Source organism: Falco naumanni, chromosome 10 (assembly GCF_017639655.2).
Source record: "Falco naumanni isolate bFalNau1 chromosome 10, bFalNau1.pat, whole genome shotgun sequence".
NCBI classification, from domain to species: domain Eukaryota; kingdom Metazoa; phylum Chordata; class Aves; order Falconiformes; family Falconidae; genus Falco; species Falco naumanni.
The window spans coordinates 5,605,970-5,631,907 of record NC_054063.1 but is presented as its reverse complement, the minus strand read 5'-3'; the positions used below and the strand labels follow the sequence as shown (position 1 = coordinate 5,631,907).

General features: G+C 39.3%; 1 protein-coding gene across 2 annotated transcripts in view; it reads left to right on the top strand.

Annotated features, from left to right (window-relative positions):
• The first annotated feature begins 9,229 nt into the window (after window positions 1–9,229).
• NUCB2 (nucleobindin 2) overlaps window positions 9,230–25,938 on the top strand; it is a 31,025-nt gene continuing 14,316 nt past the window's right edge. Inside the window, exons 1-4 of one of the 2 annotated variants that reach the window (XM_040609823.1) lie at window positions 9,230–9,428; window positions 20,745–20,876; window positions 21,543–21,650; window positions 22,960–23,086. In XM_040609823.1, coding sequence (XP_040465757.1) covers window positions 20,745–20,876; window positions 21,543–21,650; window positions 22,960–23,086 — 367 coding nt within the window. In that variant the 5' untranslated portion in view covers window positions 9,230–9,428. Of the gene's footprint in view, window positions 9,429–20,744; window positions 20,889–21,542; window positions 21,651–22,959; window positions 23,087–25,938 lie in introns of both variants that reach the window. The other variant, XM_040609822.1, reaches the window with a different exon arrangement.

The window sequence follows — 25,938 nt, the reverse complement described above, 5'->3', positions numbered from 1 at the left end:
GGATGGAGCATCTCCCGTATGGGGACAGGCTGGGAGAGCTGGGCCTGCCCAGCCTGGGGAAGGGAAGGCTGAGAGGGGATCTCATTGATGCACACATCTCTCCAGGGCGAGTGCCGACAGGACGGGGCCAGGCTCTTCGCAGCGGTGCCCAGCGACAGGACAAGGGGCAACGGGCACAGACTGCAACACAGGAACTCCCATCTGAATATGAGGCAGAACTCCTTTACCTTGAGGGTGACAGAGCACTGGAACGGGCTGCCCAGAGAGGCTGTGGAGTCTCCTTCTCAGAGACACTTAAAACCCACCTGGATGAGATCCTGTGCCACTTGCAGGGGGTTGGACTTGCATTAGCAGGGGGTTGGCCTAGATGATCTCCAGAGTTCCCTTCCAACCCTGACCAGTTTGTGATTCTTCAGCTACGAATTTTTGCAATTAAAGATAAATTATCATCAGGAACTAAGCACCATAATTTAAAAACCTCAAGGAAAAGGAAGACCTTGGTTCCTACAATTCATGACAATACAAGGTAATAGCACTTTGCATCCACAGTGCCTGAAGAGCAGAACCATACTTTTGACAACACGCATAGGAAAGTGAGAAGTGTGCTCTGAACTTTTATCTCTTAAATATACATCATACCTTACCTCATCTTTCTCCATAAAGTGGTTAAAAAGCTTATACTTTAACTCTGATTTGCAATCCAGCCCAAAAGGTGGGGTAATTTCACAGAGCAGAAGACAGTTGAGAAATGGCAACATGCAATACCAAGGAAAGACAAGTAGCAACATTTAGCATGTACCCTTGAATCTGCCACCTGATTTGATCGCTTTCTTCCTGTGTTATGAGAAATAGTGACCATTTTGATTTCCCTCCAGCATGCCACTCATTACATTACAGTAGACCTGCATGTTGTATTTACAATACCAGTGTACAATGGATTTATGCAGTAATACAACAATCCTTTCCATTTTATGCTATCATTTGCCTAGGAATTCCACTATACCTGACGCTTTCTATTTTAACCACCACTGAGTATTACACTGATGTTTTCGCAGAACTTTCTTATTACATATCCACAATCTCAGGAATAAAGAGAGCTAGTCTGGAGCTTGCCATTTTGGGTGGGAAAAAACCAAAACCAAGACTGCCTTTTCTTCAAGGCAAATGAGTTTACTAACACATCATTTGCTGCTTTATCACCCAACTACTAAGTATCTGCAGATCTACAGTAAAAGGTCAACTTTAAATTTTATTACTCTCTAAGTAATTCCCTTAATTCATCAGCAAACTTACATCATTTTGTACCTCCTTTGGGATCATTTATGGTAACACTGAAGCACAGAGGCCTGGTACAAATTTCTAAGAAACGTCTCTGCTGCCTTGCCCCTCATTAGTCCAAGGTTTATAAAAAAATAATAATAAACAAACCAAAAAATGTAAACACTGCAAAAATAAAACCCCATGTTGACTCCCACTTTTTTTCCCCCTGCAATAATCAAGTGATAATCACACGCATACAACTATGACAGGAGAGAAGTAGATATAATGTTAAAAAGCAGGCATTTTTTAAAACTGCTACCACAATCTTGTAAATATCTGGTAGATACTTAGCCTTTGCCTAATGGTCAGATGCTACACATCTGCCTTATGATGACAATGGCATTATATAAACTACAGATGACTTGAAAAAAATCTGGAATAAAATACTGATTTACATGAGAAATCAAATACAAACTGCATCAGGAATAAAGTGTTACATTTTCCTTTAATGAGACGTTTATGGTACTTCTTGTTCCGCATGAGATATGTGTGATATACATATACTGTACATCTTTTACCACATTTTTTTTCCTACTTTTTAAAATATTTCCATCAGTAGAAATAAGAAACCAAAAAAATGCTCTGATACATTTCTTGCTGCAACCACCGCACCCTATCTTTTACTACTTCTTTTTCTTGCAGTTCAGTATTATCTCATTTCCAAGCCATCCTCTCTTCAGTTGAGCATACCAAAATAGCTTGTACCAACTCAGATGTCTTACCTCCTTCTTAAGCAAGATATCGTCCCTCTTCTGTCTTCTCTTTGCGGCTTTTCCACGTTGCTTCAAGTCTGAAATTATCCTTGTGCCCTGTACCAGTATTCATGTTTACCTATACCTTCAAAACAGTGAAACTTGCGTTTTTTTTAAACTAGGCTTTCTTCCTCAATTTACTCTGTTCCTTCCTTGAGAATATATTATGGGTCTTGCCTCAGTTCTAACTATAGGCATTTTGGAGGCAAGATTGCACCTGTTTCTCCAGCCACATTTCCTTCTTTTGTTTCTAAGCACCCTGCATCTGTACCAGGTTTTGGTAAATGTGTATGTAAATAAACATCCCCTACAGAATAAAACCTGTCTATTTCCTTTTTTAATCAGTGTAGAGCTGAAATTTTCAAGGAAGCCTCCCATCTCCGATCTCTAACCTGAAGTCCTGAGTCACTGGCTTGCTCATTTAGAAAAATATATTTTATATAATCTTACAGACATGTAAAAAAATACTCAAAAGGAAGTAGGCATAAACCTAAACATGCGGTTAAATATTTTGCTGCACCAAGGCCTAAACATTCCTGTTTCCAAATAAAGTTATTTGGCTGATAAATTTCTGTTTAAGAGTTGCTGAATTTAAAAGCTGAATCTGATTAAGCATGTTTACCTTTATAAAACATGTCCAGCTGAAGGAGAACCCTCTTTGATCAGACTAAGTTTTATTATCTTTGTTCTAGGGTAGCCACCTTATTAAAATTCAGTAAATAAAATTTTATATTATTATGAAAACATTTATTTATCCTCATCCCTCTCAACTTTCTAAGTTCACAGTATATTTTATTTTTCCTTTCACTTAGAATATACAAAAAAATAAAAAATATTTTTTGTAATTTAAAAATTAGAAAATCAGCCTTGAAAATTAATACATCACTCTAAAAACTCCAGCAGAAAGCCCGGTAGGTACATGCCCAAGAAAGGATAGTCAGAAGATGAGAGATTATATAGAACAGCTTTAGACTTACAAACTTTCACAAAGAGCTCACTTGTTCCATGTCTCAGCTGCTCAGTACTTAACAGAAAAGCGACCTGCAGTTTCTACTACTACATTTTAAATAGCTGCAGTAACACTGGTAACTCATCTTTACTCTAGAATTTGAGTTTTGGCCAATATTAGAAGACAATAGATTTTTTTTTCCTTATCTTGCCAAATTAACTAGTGTAATGGAATTCTTGTAAAGAATTGCAACAAATAGGGTTATGTAGCATTGAATAGATGACTAACACCAAAACAGGAATAAGAAGTCTCTAACAACTAACCAGAACAATCCATCTCGGTTTTTGTTCCAATTAATCACATGACATGACCAGCAGCAGATCCACCAAGAGACCAAACTGCAAGCACTCCCGGTCACAAATAGGCACCCATCCTACCCCATAGCTGTGGTCATGCTGCCAGATGTGCCCCAGATCACGGGAGGGGACACAGGCACAGCCCCAGAAAACCAGGGATCCACCCTACCCAGAGGTTCTCTATCAGTTAAAGCAGGTTCCAGCCTGACATGAAATAGCCATATAGTATTTGGAGAGAGGAAAAATAACTAGCATAACTAACTAAGCTATGGTACAAATTTGTGATTGAAAGAGGGTGAAAACAATCTTGAAATAGTCAAAGCAAAGATAGAAATCTCTCCTCCAAGAGCAGGTCTTGCCAACAGCATGGGACCTGCTAGAAAGTGTGTGTGTGTAATTATTATTTTCAGCAGTTGGTTATTTGTTTCTAAAACTACAAATTGTCACTGTATTTTTTTATTAAGGAGTGAGGTATCACAAGTTTAGCATAGAATAGCTGTCATGCTGTAAGTGCATGCTGTGGTTTAATTCACAGCAACTTTATTAATAAATTCATACTTTTCGATTATGAAACAATAGGTTAGAAATATTCCCTACTCCCAGCCTGGAAGGGGTTCTTAAAAGTGACTGCAATTTTCAGCTTTGAATTACAACATTTTGATTAGCTCTATACAAAGTCTTTTGTTCTAAATTTCATTCCCTAGAAAGGCTTGTACTAGCTGAGAGTAATATACAATGCTCCTGCAATTCTACAACAGAAGCATGTATCTTGCCTCTGTAAATTCATCTCAGTTGTACAAGAAATAATAGATCAGTCCCATGTATCAGCTACTAGAGTAAGACAGTCTATGTATGAGTTAACAACAGAAGATCTTGCAAACTTTAGGCAAATATTCTTCACTGCATAAAAGACAGACTAGGCAATAAAAAAATTTTGCTAAAATTACAGCATAATTCCTCTAGCCCCTTTTTAGTCAATATACCTGTACCAGAGCTTAAGTGGAAGGAAGTAATTTTGTTAAGAGAAAACCTAACCCTGTTAGAAGAGACAATGCCTACAAAATATATAACTCTGGTACAGAACAGTGTCCTGAAAGCCAGGATATGGCCATAACTGATAATCTCTTGGAACCAATAACTACATTTGGATAAAGACTTTCCAACTGCTTATATACACCAAAGTAAAAAATAAAAGTAATATTAATCAGGGAGGACATGAGCTGTACTCGTTCAAACTGGGGAAAGATTCCAGGCAGAGGTCTGCCAGAGAAAGAAAACTTATGGCTCATACACTAAGCTAAGCAGAAACTCAAATAACTCCTCTGAAATCAGTGCCTCTTCAAGCAGACATAAGCCACAGAAGAGTTTCACCAGTGAATTAATTGCGCTCCTGCCTGCCACTTTCATGCAAAGTCAACAGCCCTCCTACACTGAATAAATTAGGCACTTAACAATGACACTCTTAACTTTACGATCACTATTTTATTTCCATTTCAGGTCTGTGGTTAAGTCTGTTAACTCATTGCTGTTGGGAAACACTGCAACTTACTTCAGCAAGCCTCAGTTGTGTGGCCAGCAGGTACTTGTACACATCACAGGAAACCACACGTTGTGCTAGTTAAGCATGAGTTTTTCAATACCAGAAATGCGTTTCCACAGAGGCCTGGAGAATAAATTCAGTTCTTATTTCTAGGGGTTTTTTTCCAAACTCAAATTAAACAAGTTATAATATAGCTTCTGTCACTACTGCTTCTTCTGATGGACAGAACTAGTCAGGAGTGTGTCGGTGTGGGGGGGTGTATGTCGGTATTTTAGCACCAGCCTTGAAGTTATCAGCTTACTCTTTGGTTAAAACACAAACTAATGCTAATAAGTTTGCCTTTCTACCCACTTTTACTCTAAGGAAATGTTTGCTGCTGTCAATGGCAAAAGTAGCATCTATCACTGTTTCCCAGAGCAGGAAGAAAGAAGATGGGGATTTAGGAGTCAGAGTTTAGGACTACTGCTTCAGAGACATTTGACAATCTAACTTCATTCTGTTGATGGGAGTTTTAATATCAATAACTTTCCACAAAATAAAAATAACAGCAAAAAGTATCAAGGGCATTCTGATATATAGGAGCCTTCTTGAAATCCCACTTATTTCAACTAACCTACTGGAACAGTGTAACAACATGGTGGACAAAGTCAGTCCTTTCTTCCACTCTGCCATGCTATGTCCAGTATTAAGAACTGTCTTTCTCAATTTCTGATTAAGGGAACTGCTTCCATTGCAATACTAAAATCCTCAGCAGTTTTCAAACCTTGCAGCTTCCTGCATGTTGAAACTGTAGTAACATTTAAGAATCCAGAAGGCAACTTCTAAACCATCTAAAACAGCAATTAAGCAACTTCAGAAGCTGTGTGGCTAAAGCCTATGGAGATCTAAGCTAAACAGACCCAAAACAACAACATATAAACCCAAAGGAATTAAGTGAAAAAAAAAAAAAATAACAGCAAGAGCTAGAAAAAGAAGAATCAATCTCAATAAGCCTAACACCATCTTGCAACTTACAACACAAGAAAAGGCTGCTTTAGAAATTTAGATAGAAATTTAAAAACTGCTTTAGAAGTAAAGCAGGAAATCCTAACAGAACAAACCTTACCACTGCATTAAAGTGAGTGTATTTTAATCTACACCAAGATGAATTTTCTTGTATTCAGACATGCCAGGACTTCTCATGTATTGACCAGTGTCAGTACCACAATTGTACTACTGCCTGAGCACCCTGCTGGAGCATAAACTGGCCATGGGCATTTTTACCATTGTATATTCTAGATCAGCCATTGAAGAGATTGAATGTGTCTGACTGGGGAAAACAACACTGTTAACATTAGCATCAAGGGCACAGCTCCACACTTTTCCTCTTGATAATACTTATCTAATACTTAAAATAATTTCCGTATCTCCCCCATGCTCCCCTTCTTTACTGTTACTAGTAGAGGCAGAAAAAAAGCATTTATTTTAAACACCCAGCAGCAAATTGATCTATCCTGCAGCCTTGCAAACACCTGTTCAAATACAGAAGACAAAACAGTATGGCAGTGTGAGGTAGGCTATGACATTAAACTATGGTGCAAAACGTGAGAATGATCATGTTCCCAGAAGGTCAGCCAAGTCATTTATGGCCAAGCACCACCCAACATGTTAGAGATTTTCTTTCCTGCCTTATCACGTAACCCGCTCCTGACAATGCGTAGGTGAGGACACTGTCTCACTGCCACGCAGGCAAAGCATGGTCTGCCTATGCACATCATGCTTGTGCAGCCTGTGACGTGTCAAAAAGTCCGTCCCAACCGGCTCTCCTTGTGTAACGTCATGGTTTACCCTGATAAAATGCAGGGCCACAAGTTTACAGGGTTTTTTTGCATGTATTTGTGGCACATTTTCAACTGAAGTTTTAGGCATCATTGTACGTTTGTTTTAACAGTTCCCATCAGAACATCTATTTAGCTTTTTGCCATAAGTTGATTAGTGACATGTACATACAAATTTATGCTTAATAAATTCTAGTGCTTCCAGGTCCCAAAAATGATCGTCTACAAACTAGTAAAAAAACCCAACTTACCACAAAGCTCTGTATATAAAGTGAAAACAGTATAGGAAAATTATTTTATAGTATTGAACAGTATAGCCTTGAGAGACAGGGAAAGCTCCCATCAGTGTCAGGCCTATTATTTTAATAGCTTTCTATTACTACAGATGTCATTACAGACAGTTTACATTCCCATTTTTCTTTCACATGCACCACCCAGAAGCTACAATTTCAACCACCACTTTGGACTCCTATTCTCAATATAACTAAGCATTCAAAACCCCATGGGAGTTTCAAGTATCTTGCCTAGACTGCACCCTCAATAATGTATTTTCCCCTCTCATTTGCATAAACTATTGGAACAGTTTAAAAAAAAAAAAAAACAACTCTCAACTTATAGATACTTATCTTGTAAATCAGAATAACAGAAACACAGTGCACAGTGATAAACGTTTTTCAAGAATTTGTACATGTCAATACATATTTGTTCACACAGGACTACAGGCTCATAGTATGGAAACACATTAACAGGTTTCAACTAGAATCCATGCTTATTAGAGAATTATTTTTATAGGTACTGTATTGTAGTTGCTACTGTTACAGCTAGTATTTACTTATCCACTAAAAATAACTTTTCTGAATAATTTCTGAGCAGTTTTAGTGCTATTCAGCACTAAATTCAGGTATTTATTCAAATACCTAGAATGCACAAAAGATACTAGTCCAAAAAAACAGGTACCACACTTTGAAACAGTATGGGAAAGGAAATCCACAAATCAAACCCCAAGCATAAACAAATGTGCAGGTTGAAAAGTGTCCTAAATTGTTTAATCTGCATGGGGGCCAAGACTCTACCACCCTACCCTCTTTCCCTTTTTCTCCTCTGTTTACAAGAGGAAGGGAAAACCAAGCCTGAACAGAGTAAGGCACAAGTAAGTGAAAAAGAATTAGGAAGAAGAAGGAGCAAACCTGGAGAAGGATGTCTGAAAACGCATTTTCAAATTCTCATGTATGGGTTCATGATTGGACACGTAATGGTGACAATTCACTGCAACCAAGAGGCTTGCACAAAATGCCCCTTGGTGCAAGGGCCGAGTTTTTGCAAGAGGTACCAATGGAAGCCACGGTGTTCCTACAGAGGCCCAAGTGCTGTCTAAAACTCCTGCATTTTTGAAGGCTGATTTAGTGCTTAACTATAGGTGCACAGAGGTGAGGTTCAGCTGACCCTCTAGAGTTGTCAAGACTGATACTGATGAACGAAGGGACTTCGAATCGCAGGAGTCAGCTTCGGGAGACAAAACAAAGAACATCCTGTTTTCGTGATTAAAGTCCTGTGCACCGAGACTACCTTGTTTATATTAAACTCTGATTAATTTGCTCTTACAGTCCCTAGCTTTGCCCTACAAGTGAACTATCCTCATTATTCTACTAAAAATCACACCACCAAAGGGAAAGACCCAGGCCCGCTAACAGACCCTTTCTCAGAGAGCATGCTACTGAGGCAATGCATATGCAAATGTATAGCCAATCATCTATATGGACCTGCCCTTCGGGCTGGGAAAGCGTGGTAAGATTTTGCATGTAACGTCTGTAAGACCTTGCAGATCAAGGTTGCAAATTTGCGCTGCGGCACGCTAGCTGTGTTTGCTAGCAGCCGGGCTTGCGCAACTCCGTAGTAAAACAGCACCTCGCCTCAGTGTGCGGGACTGGCGGCACTGCGGGAACGGACCCTAAAACGTGAGAGAAACGAGCTACCAGAGCCATAGCTCCTGTCACCGGGAGCGGCTGGAGCTGCGGCCACCCCTCCGACCCCGAACAAACACCTTTTCCTTCAGCGTAGCCGGGGCCGGCTCCGTTCGCGCCTATAGCCGGGGGACGGGGCTGGAAATCGCCACCGTGGCCCAGGCCCGCGGAACCCACATGCCGGGGCTCCCCTCAGGACGGTCCAACGCTAACCGAGGCGGCCCGGGGCTGAGGCACGGCTAGGGCAGAGGAATCGGCGTGCTTGGGGCCAGAGCTCGCCCACCGTACCGGTCCCCTCAGCGCCGCGCAGGTACGTTCCCGCCTCCCCCGTGACGCGAGCGGCGCGCGGCCGGGCCGGGCCCGCCCCCACAGCGACCGCCACGTTACCTCCTCGGCGCAGGCGGCCGCGCTGGCGGCAAGGCCTCTCGCGCAATCTCGCCTCGGCGGCTGGCGACGCCCAATCAGAATCCTCCGCGACTCCCAGGCGTGGGTCAGGCCCGACCAATCCCGACGCTATGAGGGGCGGGACCCATCCCCATGGCAACGGGAGCCGGGGCCGCCGGAGTGCTGTGGGGCTGTCGCGCCGCACCGTACCGCGCCGCAGCGTGCCCTGCCGTGCCCTGCTGCCCCTCAGGAGGACAACCCGAGGGGACGCCCCCTTCATCCCCGCGCGCAGGAGACACCTCGCCCTTCAGAAGCAGCGGCTGCTCTCCCGCCGCAGCGGGACGGAAAGGTAGTAGCATCGCCCGTCCCAGGCCGCCTGCGGGGCGGCGGTGCCACCCGGCGGTGGTGGAGGGGGGCCGCGGGAGGCCCCCGCGGGCCCGGAGCTGGTCGGAGGCCTGGCGGCGGGGCAGCTCTTGTCAGGGAGAGAGACGCTGGGCGCCGCCGGCGGGGGGACGCGCTCTCCTTCCTGTCAGACTTGAGAAGGCGAAATAACGGTGGTGCGGGCGGGAGCGGGAGGGCCGCCCGCCGGGGCTCGGGGCTGTCTGGCGGGAACGGCTGAGGGGACCCAGAGCGGCCCGCCCCGGGGGAGGGGGGCGGGAGCGGCTGAGGTGACCCAGAGCCGCCCGCCGGGGGGCTCCCCGCCCGGCAGCCCTGCCGCCCGCCCCGCTGTGCGGGCCCGTCCGCCGCCCTCAGCGGGAACGCGCCCGCGGCCCCGCGGCGCGGCCCGGGAGCGCCTGGCTTCGCAGCGCCAGCAGGCACCCGTGCGTACCTGGCGGCAGCAGCGGCAGCTGGGCTGGCTGGGTATTGCACAACCGCAGGAAAAACTTGGGCTGCTTTGCCCAGGAAGCTAGACTGGTTTCACTAGAAAGGGTATAGCTCTGCGGTATTGCGCTTACTGTAACACAGCTGGTGGAACTGGGTAAAATATTGCTTCATGCTTACTGTAGTGCAACCGGAGGGGCTCGGTAAAATACTGCTTTATGCTTACTCTAGCATAGCTGGAGGAGCTAGGTAAAATACTGCGGTGTCCGGCTAGCCGCCGTGCTCAGGAAGTATTCTGGAGAAGGAAAAGTTTGAAATATGTTTGTAGAGGGGTAACTTTTTTAGTTGAAATGAACACGGCTGTGTTTTTCAAAAGAGTTTGCGTTTCGCAATGCTTTTTAGTAAGCCTGTAGGAGAAAAAACCTCTGCTGTTTGAGTTGTAAGTATTTACTGTGGAGAAATAACATCTAGCGCTTTCAAAATTAGACCATCACAGTAACAACGAAGCACCAGTATGCCATGGCATCAAGGTCATCGTGGAGCTTGGTTTGGGGTTTTTTTGCCATGTTTTCTCCTGCTCTAAAGAAAAGTCCTGTAGTTGACTCGGTATTGGCGCAGCTCTACCCTGAGTTCTGAAGTGACTGCCTGTCTCAAACTAGACAGCATCATGGGAAAGATTCCTACTCTAAAGACTGGATAGGAGGTGCAGAGCCACTCACAGATTATTTGAAACCAGTTTTGTTGTAACCTTTATGGGCTTCTGTTTAAGATCCACAAAGGGTTTAAGGAGAAGCCCATGTGAGTGCCTGTGAGCACTTAAGATGGACTTTTCTTTTACTGTCACCTGCTACACAATGACCTTGTACAGTCACAGTCCAACATCCACTACAGGCCACAAATTATTAACCTTGATTTCATAAAGTACCACCAAACTGTGATTATATATTTTCCCATTTACTTGCTACTGTAATCTTTGGGATGGTGGCAGTATTTTATTTTAGAATAAGAAAGTTACTTATATATAAGTAATAACTCTGTCTTTGAACAGCTGTGTTGTAGTAGAACTCTGTGTACCTCATTCACTTCTAACCAAGATAATTAACATTAAAAAAAAGGGGACAACAAAATTATAAATTAATATTGCCTGTTGGGTCTGCTTAAAACTTCCATTAGCTATTGGATGCGAAGGCATCTAACGTAGGCGTTGATGTAAATTTGCTTGTGACTTGATGCTATAATACAGCTTGAGATACCATTATTCGATACCTGACATTATATTTAGAAAAACCCATCAAGAAATAAAACCTAAGCAACAACAACAAAAATAATTATATTTTGATAAGACTAAGGAGAAGTTTCCATAACTTGGCCGTGTAGTAATGGTACTGCTGCTGAACATAAACTTTCAGTTCACATAAGCCAAGTTAAAGGTCGTCTGTCAAAAGCCGCCCCCAAGCGATATGTATATAACTGAAATTGTAATCATGGAAGGGGAGAGCTGTAGTTCTTTGAGATAATAAAAAATGTAAAATATTATTATATTGACTCAAATGTCAGAGGTGTGGAAATAATATTGACTGATACTTTTAGTGATATACTGACTAAACACATGCACTTTACAAGAGAAAGATAAAATCCTTTACTGTTAAGTTAAAAGCCGATATCAGTGTTGCCTCTATTTGAGCTCCTGTGCAACGAAGGTGTTTATCTAGTGAGGTATTGTGCTCTTGTCTGTTTGATTGCTCAGTAAGTAGAAGAGATCTTTCTGAAGTTCTTGTTAGGCAGTAAGAGACACAAGCCTTCTGGACAGGAATACGCTTGTATGTAGCTAAAAACATGGCCAGGTACTTAAGCCAAATTGGATGAAATCAGAGGCAAAATTATTGTTAATTTCAACAGGTTTTGTTCTTGTGTACTATTCATTCTTCCAACTGGCAAATCATGTAAGAAACTGCATTTTATTAGAACCTTTTGAATCATATTCAGTTGTATATATTAATATCATAGGTAATTCAGGAAAGATATAGACCCTTTTAATTAATACGTTTCTCATGCTTTGTATTCTTTATAAAACATATTTGGATTGCTAAGCAGGTAGAAATTATGCAAATTCTGGAAATAAGTGTCGTTAGGCAGCTATCATTAAGTGTCTAAATATTTTTACATCTGGCTCCATATCATTAGATTTAGATTTATCCTTGTTAGCTATTTTCTTTCCAAAGAGAAAAAAAAGTACTTTGAAGTTCTGGGGCATTCAGGGTTTACTTTAGCATCACCATTCGTTGCTGACTAGAGCAAAATGCATATTAGTAGAATAATTGAAATACTTTTTGATTTGAGGTTAGAGTTTGAGTAAATATTTTGGTTGCATGTAGTAGCATCTGTGAAACAAGGTTGCTTTTTACACCAGCACTGAAAATTGCTGTTCCCAGTTATACAAAATGAATTTGCGAGATTCCAGGTGTGCTGTTTTGTTCAGTATGGGAACTGGATGCACGATACAGGAAGCTACATTTGTAGTGGTAATTTTTTTTTTATTTGCTTTTGAAGTTGGTAAGGGTTTTATCAAGTATGCATTGAACTCAGTACAAGGTTTGCTTTGAGTGTTGGCTTCATAAATCATTTTCTTTTGAGCCAACTTTACTGGAAAGAACTGATAAAATGCAAGTTCCTTTTAAAAACAAGACTAATATGTCAGCATTCTTCAGTTAGTAAGGTAGCTTTGTAGACACTGATACTAATTTTTCTGAAACAATAATAGGGAAGTTTCCTGGAGGCCGGTAGTACTGTGTGTATGTGTGTTTGTGTGTGCGCACAGGTGTTTAAACAATGATCCATTAACATTGCAGCAAGAATTAAAAACAGTTTCCTTTTCAAACCTTACTTGACAGAGATAAGCATGTGGAGCAGCAGCCCTAGGTTTTGCTTCTGTGCCATCTTTATTTCTGTTACAGTTGCATTGTAAATAGTACTTGTTTCTTTCCCACTTGAGAATTCATAGTTTGTGTTACTATATGGTATCCCCCAGCATGTGGGTGACTCATTTAATAGAGCAGCTGAAGTGTATTTTTTTAAAAAAGGTTCTGTCAGCAAATGTTGTACTACATGCAGTTGAGGCATGCTGTCTTTTCTGAGAAGCTGAAAAAAGAAGCTGTTCTACCAGCCAACTTTTAACTGTAAAGAGAATGAAGCAGATCAAGTGCAGTGAGAAAAATATAACAAATACAAGTAAAAATAAATTAATTTAAGCAAAGTGAACAGCGTGAGAGGAAAGGATTCTGGTGCCTTTATGTACTTAAATCATACTGGTTTATATACAACTCTTTATGTACAGTATTAAAATGCTTCCTGAAAAAATAAGGAATGTCTCCTAGTGCAGAGAACTGAGCTGGATGTACTCTAACAAAAGGTTAGGACGGCATGTCCAGGATGAAACCTGTTAAATGATGGCTAGAAAAAAAGAAGTGACATCCGAGTCATGGGGTTAATGGACAACTTTGACAGAAGAGGAGAAAATGCTTGAAGGATAGTGAGAGGAAAACTGTTGCTGCTTGTGTGGGTGGGACATTTACTGAAAGACGAGAGAGGAAGAAATGATGCTTGCATATTAGCTTTTAAAATGATGAATTCTCATTTGGGAAGAAGAGTATGCAGGTGTCTGTATTTTGAAAGGTAACTTGTAAAGGGAAAACTATTGCAGATTGTAGCCATTTCCCTTTCCATGTCATTTTCTGCTCATGGCTTCAATGAGAAGTCTGTATCTGGAGGACTGGTAAGTTAGTGAAAAGGCTTCTTCACCACAACCAGAGGTTTAGCTTAGCATGTTGCACTTGCTTCTGAAAATTGTTGCCACATTTTAGGCATGCTAATAACAGATTAACTCATTGGCCTAACATAGTGAAGAAGATGCATTAACAAGAGCCTCAATGACTTTTCATCATTGGTTAAGGTATGATAGCTTACAGCATCTTTGCAGCAAGTCCTCCTGAAAGAACAGGGAGGAACCAACACTGATATTTCAGGGATTTCCAGACAGAAAATATGGCAGAAGAATGATCTGTTTCTGCCTGATTTCAAACAATTTATTTTTTGTAAGATTTTGAGGGCTAATCAATTAATATCTTTGCAAATAAGTTTTAAAGAAATGGAAACCCCCATAAAATTAAACATTCTCAATTTAAACTGTGATATAGGGACAGGTATATCACTATTTCAGAGAGGTGAAAAGATTGAAAGTGCTGAAGGGCTAGTTCAAACTGCTGAAGGAGTACTTTACATAGTTCAGATATAATATTTGTAATACTCTCATTTTAGTATTGAGGTTAGAATATTCTTAGAAAGGTGAAGATTAGTAGATCTATTTTATCTATTTCCTGCATATGAAGATTGTTCCTCTTTCCAATGTACAGCATTAAAATAGGAAGTCACAGTTCAGTCTTGACTATAGGGACTATCCTGCATGTCCACACTGTATCTCTTCACTTTTGTATCAGATACAGGAGGTGTATGTGAAATTTTACAAATAGGTAGGCTTATTTGTGTATTCTATGGGTCAGTTTATGTTTACATTGCCCATTATGATACACATGCATTTGGCAAGTACAGACGTGCAGTGTGACACCTAGAATATTGTGCTGTCATGCTTCATAATTATCTGCTGAGCCTCTACATGTGCAGACACTATGCACTATACACTGATATCACTACATGTTCTTGCCTATCTCAGTTTTAGAAAATTTGACATTGGGTGATACTATTTTAAAAAGACTTGCGCTTTGGTAGGAAGCTGGTGGAGACATCAGTACCAAATTATGCTGTTTTCTGGGAAACAGGTATTATGTTAATAAAAAGTAAATTTTCAGTTTTATATTATAAACACCTGGCAGTTGTGTAAGATAGGCATGCTAATGCTGTGTTTAGCCACTTGTGTTAATGTTGCTAGAACAAACTTTAGAAGCTGCATTTTGTACTTATCTTTCAGAGCCCTTTATAATTCAAATGTCCGATCCTGTTCCACTGAAGTTGATAGGAATTTATGATTAACTTCAGTGAGATCAACATCAAGGTTGCTGGCAGACAGCCTGCTTCTTTTCTTTTCCAATTGTATTTTCCTGTTCATGCAAGTACATTTGTGGCTCTGTTTCATGCTGACTATCTCATACTTTGGGCTCTCGCTCTGTTTTTTTAAAATACTTTATACTTGGAGAGGTTTTATTTTTCATTTTCCCTGAAAGCTCAGGATGTTGGCTCTGTTTATAAACTACAGTATTTGACATTTCTGGAGCACTACTTTTGTGATTAGTTGTCTTTATGTATTATAAGTAGAAATGTTTGTTTATCCCTCTAGGGAAGATGAGATTGATTTCTGATACAAGCAGATCAGGGCTGTGCTACCTTTTCATCTAGGTGAGCTACATGTCTTTGACTAAAATCACTTAATTTCCAGGTGGCAATTGTAGCATTAGCTCTGTCCATCTGTCTTTAAAAGTAACTAGTCAGCTGGGCAGATCCATAACAATTTATATTTTTATTACACTATATAGTAGTAGGAAGAATAGTAATAATGCTGGGCTCTAGTGACACACCCATGGCAGGGCACGGGGAGGTGTGCTGACAGTGCATTATGTGCCACTGATGATAATGATCAAATTGACGTTGATCCTCTTCTGCAGCACTATGACTGTCTGTTCACTTGGTGGCTCCTAGTTCTTACAGAAGAAACTACATCCCTGGGTCAGACACACAGATTTGCCCTAAATTGCTTGGGAAGGGAGAGGCATCCAGGAGTGGGTTTCTCAAAAGTCAAGAACTCTTGAAGGTAGCTTGGTAACAGGCTGAGAGTGGAATTAACTGTTAATAGTAAAGTGTTTAGTGGAACAAAAACTGAAACCCCAGTTTTCTTCTCATCCTGCCTCTTGTCACTCTTCCCTCTAGTTGCCAAAGTTGAGAATCATGCTGATTTTTTTCTTGCAGCTGATTAATATTAGAATTTTCAATAGGCCTGCTTTCTCTCTTCTAATACCTGTCAGAAAAGAATGTGCTCAGTGACTCAGTTGTGACTTTCACACTCTAAAGGCTGATGCATGTCTTAGTCGCATTTGTTGGGGGAATTTGGCCGAATATGGTCTTGGACTAATAGATACCTAAATACAGTAACTCTATCTGCAGTAGGTAATTACTTTTTATTCTAATACATGTATTTCCAATTTACTTGTTATAGCACAGATTGTGTAAACAGTTGGGTTCCTCAAAATGCTACAGGAAATACAGTGTTAAGCATAGTAGTCTGCAAAGTCAGCTGCAATGATAGAGATATTTTTGCTTATCTGTTTTGGTCCTCTCTGCTTTTAATCCTTCCTGGTACTTGTGGATTTTTTGGCCGGTTCTATCGAAAGAACTATGATAAAAACACCCTGTGCACAACCTGAAACAAAACATGCCCGATGGGCAGTAGATAGCCTTCTTTTCAGAGCAGCTTATTACAGCAAATAGATGTGAAGAACATACTGTGATATCATCCAGTCTCTCTCATTATGTATGACAGCATGTAATTATAAAGGTTGTTATTTCCACGGGAATCCAAATTGCCCATGAGCACAAATCCCACAGAAAGTCAGCAGATCCAATTGCACTTAGTTTGATTAGGACTTTTGGTAGATGCCTCTGCAGTAGCCGGCAGAGCTTAGTTTAGGATGATAGGGCTTCAGGTGCCTGTCCCAAATTTGCTGGAGATTAGTATTCCTTCATACGAGGTTTGGCAGACCAACATGGTTGCTTCTGTCTCAGTTGTTTCAGTTCAGCATGGATTTTTTAGGTTTCAGTTTGCCTGGGTAGTATGGGGGTGTGCCCCCCTCCCTTCTTCCCCCCGGCATAAACTAACAATCCCCATCTCCACAATTATGCACATTACTAGAAGTTGTAGGTCAGCAGTTTTAAAAAGATTATATATGTCTTTAAAATGAGTCAAAGACCAGGTGTCATTGTTGAAAGTGTTGGCTTTTAGTAATTGCTGTAGGCAGAGTGAATCTATGCCAAAACTATGGCTGGCAGAAAAGTTTCTGGCTTCCCTGCCATGGTTGATTTCACTACATGACCTGTTGGTTTTACATGAAATGAGCGTGCTCAAGTAATAGCCATACATGATTTTCAAAAACACTGGTTATATACCTTACATAACTTGAGTGCCTTATGGTAATATTAAATTAATTTTATTACTATAATTTTGTGTATATGAAAATATACATTCTGATATAAAAATGTTGGGAAGATACTTACTGATTTATCAGGCATCCAAATGTTGTTTGTTTTTTGTTTAAATTGCCAGAAGCTACAGTTTCTTGAAATGAATACTTCAAACATACATAACTTAAAAAAAATATTCTAAGAATACTAGGAGTATAGCTATTATAGTCATATACTTTATAAGTCCCTTGGTTTTTATTAGCTTTGTTTCATATCTGTTGCCTAGACTTCCTGCGTACTTACGGCCTTTCACTTACGAGCTTACTAGGCTGCCTCGTTCGTACTCTGCAAGAATTTCAGCAAGATGGATTTTTGTTTTACCTGTAAATTTTTTGACTGTGGTGCTCTGTGTTTAGAGAAGTTATTGCCCAGGCTGTTTCTCCAGAATCTCTCAAAGTAGATTTTGAGGTTCAGTTCTCTCTTACTAATTTTTTTTTCAATACACTTAGGTGATAGACACTGAAACAAGTGTTGACCTTACTTTTACTTTCTTTCCTGTTTCTTTCATCTGAAAAGGAAGGGATGCTTCCTCACAACTGTATCTCAATCTGCTTTGGAAGTGAAGTATCACCTTGCAAATATTCTCAGACCAAACTGCAGAATTTATAAACCTTTCTTGTTAAGAAACAATGCTCTGATAAAATCCGTAGCATAGCCTAGGCCACCTAAGGTTGTTCTATTTCAATTCAGATATTAAAGGACTGGAAAAGCTTCAGAGAAGACTAACAAGCATGATCAAAGGTCTGGAAAAGCTTCTGGAAAAGGAGTCGGTAGGTAAGCTAGCACACTTCAGGCTAGAACAGTGAGGACTGGTATATGATCACGGTTGGTGAGCTGTAGTATGGAATTGATAATTAAGAAGTTGTTACATCTCTTCAAATGCAAGAACTTAGGGGGTCATTGAATGATGTAAATGGATGTCAGGTTCAGAGCAGAGATGGTTCACCCAGCCTGTGTTATCTGTGGAACTACTTGCCATGTTTGTCATGTTGTAGGTAGTCGGTTACAGAAACATGTTTTTCTATTTCTGTCCAACCTTCTGCATAAGTTAAGTTCTTTCCACTTTCCATTTGTTGTATTCAAGCCTACATGGTGATCTAGCTGTGTTTGTATGTTGACAGCTATATCAAAATGCCTAAAATAACAGACACCAGTGTTTAGAGAATGACTTTTAACACCAGGCATGGCAATCTACTTTTGGAAAAAAGAGGACAAACATTAGGTGGCAAGACAGAAAAAATTAAGTGACAGTAGGGTGCTGGTTGCCTGCCAGCTAGAAGAACTGATGGCCTGCATAATATGTATTGACTTATTAATGTTGTCCATGCCACTGATAGATAAAATGAGCTGTGTCACTAACAGACTCCAACTGATAGCTCTAGTTCAGGACCTCCAAGCAGCACTGTTAATCCTTCCTAGTAACCTAGCCTGGCCTGAAGATCCAGTATGAGGACTGGCAGGGAGACTTCTGGGCAAGTCCATTAACTTGGTGATTTGGTTTATAAAAAGTCATTCAGATAGTACTGGAAAATACTCAGTCTTGGCATCTACATCAAGATTAGTAGACATGAAAACCTAGCATTTGTTAGTTATTATCATTTCCTGAGATTAAATTCTGTTGAAGTCACAAACATAGGCACAGCATTTATACAACAATATTCTGTAAAACCATCTGAAGTACTGGAACTTGGGCATTTTTAAAAGTGATAGTGAATGACTAACTCCTTCATTCATCAGTTCTATAGTCCCTGCAAGCCACCAGCTTCTGTACACGTGTGGGAATTAATTTACTAGTTCCAGCAAATCAATCTGGGTTTGGGATTTTTTTGGTTCTGTGGTTGTTTGTTTTATAGAGATGACCTAGAGAAGCGTATCAGACTTGCTGTTGTGGGTCTGACAGTAGTGCTGACCCTGAATCCAATATGTTCAGTATGGCAGCAACAGTGGCTCCTGCTATCCCATCTGGTAATGATCAGATGTTAGTTGTTTTTTAAATGAAAGTAACAGTTATTTGCTATAACTGTGCAGAATCCATTTAGGCTTTTTTTTGCTGAAGATGTGATTAAGAAAAACCATTTTCAGAGAATTCTTGTTATTCTTGACCCTTTGACATATAAAACAAAAGATGGATAGATGGGTGTATTTTTATCTCCAGCTATTTCTTCATCCCCAACAAAAGAAAGAACATCTTTGCATATCATCTCTGCATTTCTCACTTTTTTTCTTAAGAGTGCATTCTTTTAACATAATAAATGTATGAATAAAGGGTGTCAAGAATGTCTAATATTGAGTAGGTACAGTTATCTACATTTATTGCCTTAATAAAGGGGCAGCTTAATCCAAGCAATAGTAATGCTTCACTGTCAAGTACCAGAGCATGTAGTCAGGAAAACTGGCATTGACACCGTAATCAGTTTGTCCCTCCTACCCTGCTAAAAAGAGGTTTGCTGCTGGCGGACATAAGTACTTTTAATAGAATTACTTGCATGACTAGTTACAGCACTTCCACAGAAATTCTCCTTGTATCAGGTACAATTTTGATTTGTTTGACTGTATGTATCTTAAATATTATGTCTTCTTCTTTGACATGTCTAAACTAATTTTAGACAGTACTTGACTGGCAACTTTCACTTTCCAGGAGGTGATTTATATTATTAATGTAATACTGGAGTTTGCTTAAGCTTTTGATAGAATATCCAGAGACAGTGGACTGTCATAGGCTGAATTGTCTCAAGAGCCTGACTTTGCTGTCAGATGCTGGATTACCATCATTATTTTTCTAGCTGGATTTCCTGTACTTGTGCTGTTTAAATATTCCATCTGACCAGTTTCTGAATGAATTGAGCTATTTTTAACCAAATTTGACAGAGGGGGAAAATACAGAGTTCAAGAACTCTCAAAAGTGCTCAGTGCTCATCAAACTATGTGCGAGTTAGCCCCGTATAAGACACAAAGAAAGTCTAGGGGAAACTGGCTTAATGCCTCAGCAACAATTTCAGGTAGTGTGAACACTTTTTTCAGGAATCTCTGTCAACTTGAAATACGGGTATAACACAGATTAAAATTATTTTTCCTGCAAATAAACTTTGGAGAGGATCTCTACTCCAGATTAGGCAAACTACTCCATTGCTGAAACAAAAACTACTGGCATTGCTACACTAAGATCTGATTCAGTGTCCATGATTATCTTCAGGAGTTTGCCAATAATTTCAGCAAAGACATGATCAGAGTAGGAACGTCACATCAGTATTAGTTATGCAAGACTTGGCCATCCTAGACAATGTATGAACATTGAGTGTTCCCACCTGTTATGCAGAGCTATTGATAATACCTCAACATGTTAAAAACCTCTCACCATTTACAGTACAATTTAGGTTTGCCACAGAACTGTAAGATAATCTGAGGAAATCTGCTTGTGTAATAATGACTTTTAAAAATTAAAACCATATTTAATTCTTCGAGTTTTAGTGTTCTTTGAGAGGAATAGAAGATGTGGGATGTCGGTTATTAGAGGTATTTATATAGGAACATAAATATATTTTAATCGGTATGGTATGGTAACATTTTTAATGTTAATTTTTGTAACTTGGTCTCATTTCAGATGAAGTGGCTATCTGTCCTGCTCCAACAGTGTATTTTGCTGATGACATGTCTCCTAATGGTCTTGGAAGCTGTACCTATAGACATAGATAAGACAAAAGTCAAAGGAGAAGGCCACGTAGAAGGAGAGAAGGTAGAAAACCCAGTAAGTGTAATGAAATTTATCTAATTAGGTATTTTTTCCTAATTGTTAGTAATCTGGCTATAGCAGATTGCCTTCATGAAATTTAGATGTTCTTTACCGGAGTTACTTTCAGGAAGGAAACTAATATTAGCTGGTATTCTCATACAGTCTACCATCTACTTTGGTAAGGTTCCATTTAAATTTGTTGTCTTTTATATTTTTTTTCCTGTGATCTGCTAAAAGTGAGGTGGCACGTGGAAGGAATTCCCCAATTTGCAATAGGAAGGATTGCTAATGTTCCACAGAGACTTCTTTCAAGCAACTGAGTGGTAGCTTAGGAAATTCCACTCAGTGATTCCATTTCGGTGTTTCAAATAGAAGAGTAATGAATGAATTTCACTGTTTAAAAAAAACACCAACACTATATTAACATGACAGATGCTTCTGTATTACATGGACTCTTAAACATGTTTCTCTTCCTTGTCAGTTGCTGAAACAAATGAGTCATGACAATAAGTTGTTATAGGACAATGATGCAAATGAGAAAAAACTAAGCTATGTAAGAGAGTATAATGCCTGTGTTGCTGAGACTTAAGTTTCAGTTTAATCACTGTATTTTAAAAAAATGAAGTGTTTGGTAGTATATTTTCTCAATTTCACATTCTTTTTTTGAAGGATACAGGACTTTATTATGATGAATATCTCAGGCAAGTAATAGATGTCTTGGAAACAGATAAGCATTTCAGAGAGAAACTCCAGACTGCTGACATAGAGGAAATAAAGGTAGGTACAAAAAAAGGAGTTAAATTAAGGTTAACTAAATCCATAATCATGACCCATGTATGTTGTATTCTTTCTTCCTTTTTCTTTTTTCATACTCCTCTCAATTTTTGTGAGCTTAAATTTCCTCACCTTTGTATTTACTTAGGTATTAAGAGTTAAATACCTAATATCTAAAATCTAGTAAGAGTTAACTAGAACTTTGTATTTAGTCAAGGGACAGCAGAACTTCTGTTCCTTAAATATCCCATAGCGTAGCATAACCCCCCCCCCAACAACTTATACTTGAATGCATAGTTTCTGCCTGTCTACTAAAAAGCTGCTTTCAGACTTCGTACAGGTAGGTGAACCTTCCTGTACATCAAAACAGCTGCAAGCGTAGCTCTCACTCACTTGCCTGCTAAGTAATTTGGAACACCATTTTGAACATAGATGTATATTGGCCTTCTGAGGTTAAGATAGTATGTCACAAATGAGTATGATGATATGGAAAAGAATGACAAGGCAGTCAGATTTTAAAGTCTGGGGAAATTGAGGAGTTGTGCGAGAGGTAAAGTCAGTGTATTTAGGAATAAAATAGAACTCTGGCTTTCTCCATTGCTGTCCTTTCTTTTGTGCGAATCCACAAAGCACTCTCTCCTAAACCTCACCGCATTCTTGTCTTTTCAACTTTAGTTCCTGGCTGTAGGTGGTGGCTGTTCTGCACTCCCTTTTATGAGCTAGAAATTCAGCAAGGGACAGGTAGGAAACTAAAGAGGAGAACCTGCCTTTTGCATTTCCTTTAATCCCTCATGTTGCCATTGGCAGCTTTTGGCTCCTTTTTCTTCTGTGCTACATCTAGTGTAACCCTTGAAGATTACTATCCATTTCCAGATCCTGATGAATATTCTTGCAATACATGTTGGTGGCTGTTGCTGTGCTTGTACCCTCTCAGGTCTTACAGCAGTCATCAAGTGGGTGAAGAGCACATCATTTTGTGTGCATCTCACAGTTCTTTTGAACTAATTTGATCAAGAAATTTGTCACTTAAACATTGTTAGGTATTGCTGCTTCAAGGTCATGATTTTGCTCTTTGGAGGAGCAAGATACTTAGAAATTCTCTTTTCAGAAAGCTTTTAGGATTCCTGTTTCTATAGCCATAGGCTTAAAAAAACTTGAATCTGCTCTTTGAAAAAAAATTGAGATTCTTATATTGTGGGCTACAGTATTGCCAAAGACTGCCACTAGTCTGCTGTCCTGCAGCTCATGTCTAATGGGAATCCTGAAGGCTACTTTCTTCTAGTTTTTATACATAACTTCTGTTTTTTGACAGAGTGGAAAACTAAGCAGAGAGCTTGATTTAGTAAGCCACCATGTGAGAACACGGCTGGATGAACTAAAAAGACAAGAGGTGGCAAGATTAAGAATGTTAATTAAAGCTAAAATGGATTCTGTTCAAGGTAAGAACACAAAATTTAACTAGGTGAGTTAAGAGGTGGGATTGTGTTGGAAAGGTGCCCAAAGTCCATCAGTTATGCTTTGTTTGTTGTCAACAATGACTGTAAGCTGAAAGTGAGTGTCCTGTCTGAGCTGGCCTATGTCCAGTAAAGACCCATCTTTAAAGGAAACTGGGGAGAAGAGAAAAGCCATCAATGTTTTATAAATAACTAAATTTGATTTTGGCAGGGGATTTTTCAGATATTTCTAATTTTTTTCAACGTCTTTTTGTATTTTTGTAGACTACAGATTATTCACTGAGAACTAGTGATACAGTAGGACTAGGTTTAAGAATACAACATGACCTAGCATTTCATGTCTTTATGGAGTAGAAAACAAATTTATTTTTTTAGAGTCAGCTAACATGGAAGTTTTCCTTTTCTCTTTTTAAGTTCCCTTTCCACCAATTAGAGTTACTGTATAGATTTATAACCAACATTAAATGTTTTGATTTAGAAGATAATTCTTCTAATTTTGGGGGCCATTTTAAACTACTGAATAAAGAAAAACATTTGGAGTAAAAAAAATTCTCTGTAGAATTTTCTTAATTGCTAATGAAATCATACAAACTCAGGCAATTTTTTAAATAAAGTATACACATTTCTAATGAGTGATTCCTGTGTGTTTGTGTGGAAAATGGTGCTATCCCTTTTTATTTCTTATTACTGAATAATTTTTAAAGCTTACATTTAGAACTAATTCTGTAAATTTCTCATTAGTGGTTTCCTTTTGAAAAGAATTAGTTGCTCATAAATGAAGATCCTGATGATAGACTATATCATCTTGTTTCTGAAATGCTGTTTTTTCACAAAGAAACTCGAACAAAAAGGGCTTAATTAGCTTATGTAGAGTATTTTTTTATTAAAAACGTTTGCAGTTTATGGGGAGGGATCACACTGAATTGAATAGGTAACGCATCAATTTAAAACGCTCCCAAGAACTGAGGATCTGTCTTCTGGCTAAGCTAAACTTAGAGCTGGCACATAGACTGAAGAAGCAAGCATGTGCAAATACATGTTTATGGGGATGTTACTAGGGTTAGGAAAGCATCAGAATAATTTGGGAAAAAAAGATACTCACCTTGCCAATGAAGTCTTTAGGTGCTACCATAGTATAATTTATGAATAATAACATAGAGTTGGCTGAGGGTGTCAGATCACCTTTCTGTCCTTTGCTTTGTTTTAATGAAAGTTCTAGTCCGGAGAGTACAGTTGACTGGTAGCTAGGCAGTGCAGGCCAGCAGTAAATCATCCACAGGAGCCAGTGCATTGCCTCACATACCTGCCAGACCCCACGTTCATCTTCTTCCTCCAACAGCTCTTCAGCTGCCAAGAGTCATGTCTTATGTTCCTGTTGCAGGCAAGTGGGCCAGTGACATCATGGTGACACTCGCAGTAAGCTATTTGACTGCAGCTAACAATACCCAATTGTGTAGTAATTTTGTGTATTTTTAAATTTTTTAGTCGTTTAATGGACTGGTTACTTCTAGCCCTCTCTACTTCCATAAATCAAGAGTAACTAGATCTGTTACAGCATAAGTGTGAGATCTTACATTTGGGAAAAAAACAAGAATGGATTATTGCAGTTCAGAATATTCAGATGACTACTAATATATGAAAACATCAGGAGTGGGAAAATGTTTTGTAAAATTTATAATCAGTCCTGCCAGTGAATACTCCACATCACATACAACTATGGCCAAATTATCTATGAAATACAGCTGCATCTGTACACCTAGGCAACGTCTTGGAACATGTACAAAAGAACATTGTACAGTAACAGCAGGCAGAGCTGTTTGATTTGCTTTTATTTGTTCTGCTAATCTTTTCCCTTATAACACCACTAATATCTTAGTCTTCTATCTGATCTAAAAAAAGAAAAAAAAAAGCATGTAGCCCCCCCTGTTCTTTTCCCTCTCAGATGATCAGATTTTTTAAAAATCAAGCAGTTTTGAGATTATATTCTGCATATATTCAGTCCTAATCCAGACATGTTTTTAAACATTTTCAGCAAGATCGTGGTAGACTGATCACTACAGAACAGTTGAATGTTAGGGGTTGGGTCACAGATAATGCAGTAACGTGACAAGTAAATACTGTCAAATAGAATGAGTCTTTTCCCAAAATACAAGAAATGGAGGAAAATGGATTCAGGGGCTGGGTTTTTTTTGTTTGTTTGATTTGCTTTATTTTAAGCCTATTATTACACTTCTAAAAATGTTTCAAAAACAGGTGAAGGTGCATATATTTAAGCAGAAATTACGATCTGACTAGAGAGGAATGACTGTTGAAATCTGCCCCAGTAAGCATTTGTTGTTTTGTGACAATACAAACACAGCCTTGAGTGTAAAACAAATAGCTGGCCAAAGAACAACATGTTCAAAATTGTTTCCCAATTTTTTTTAAACAAATAAAATATGCTTTGTTAAGCCATCTGGTAAAAGCTTGTCAAAATTGTTATACATATATCATAGTGTATGCTGCTTAAGATAGCATTGTTATTTAGCATTAGCAGTCAGAAACCATGGTAACAGCTAGGAAAGCCTGTTGTAAAAATGTGTTTTGTTGTTAGTGCATTGTGTACTGATACTGTTGGGTACCATTCCTGTCATAAGGAAGAGAGAAATGTTTGCAGCTTTTAAGACACAGGACCTGACTGTCCACTGTCTTGCACTTCTCATTTTGCATAAATGAGTATCTGCTTATCTGATTGATACAATTTTACACATATTGTACATACATCTTTGGCCAGATATAAGCCATTTGCAAAATGTACAGGGCAATAGAAGAGTCAGACTTCTCCCAGTTCAGGAAAA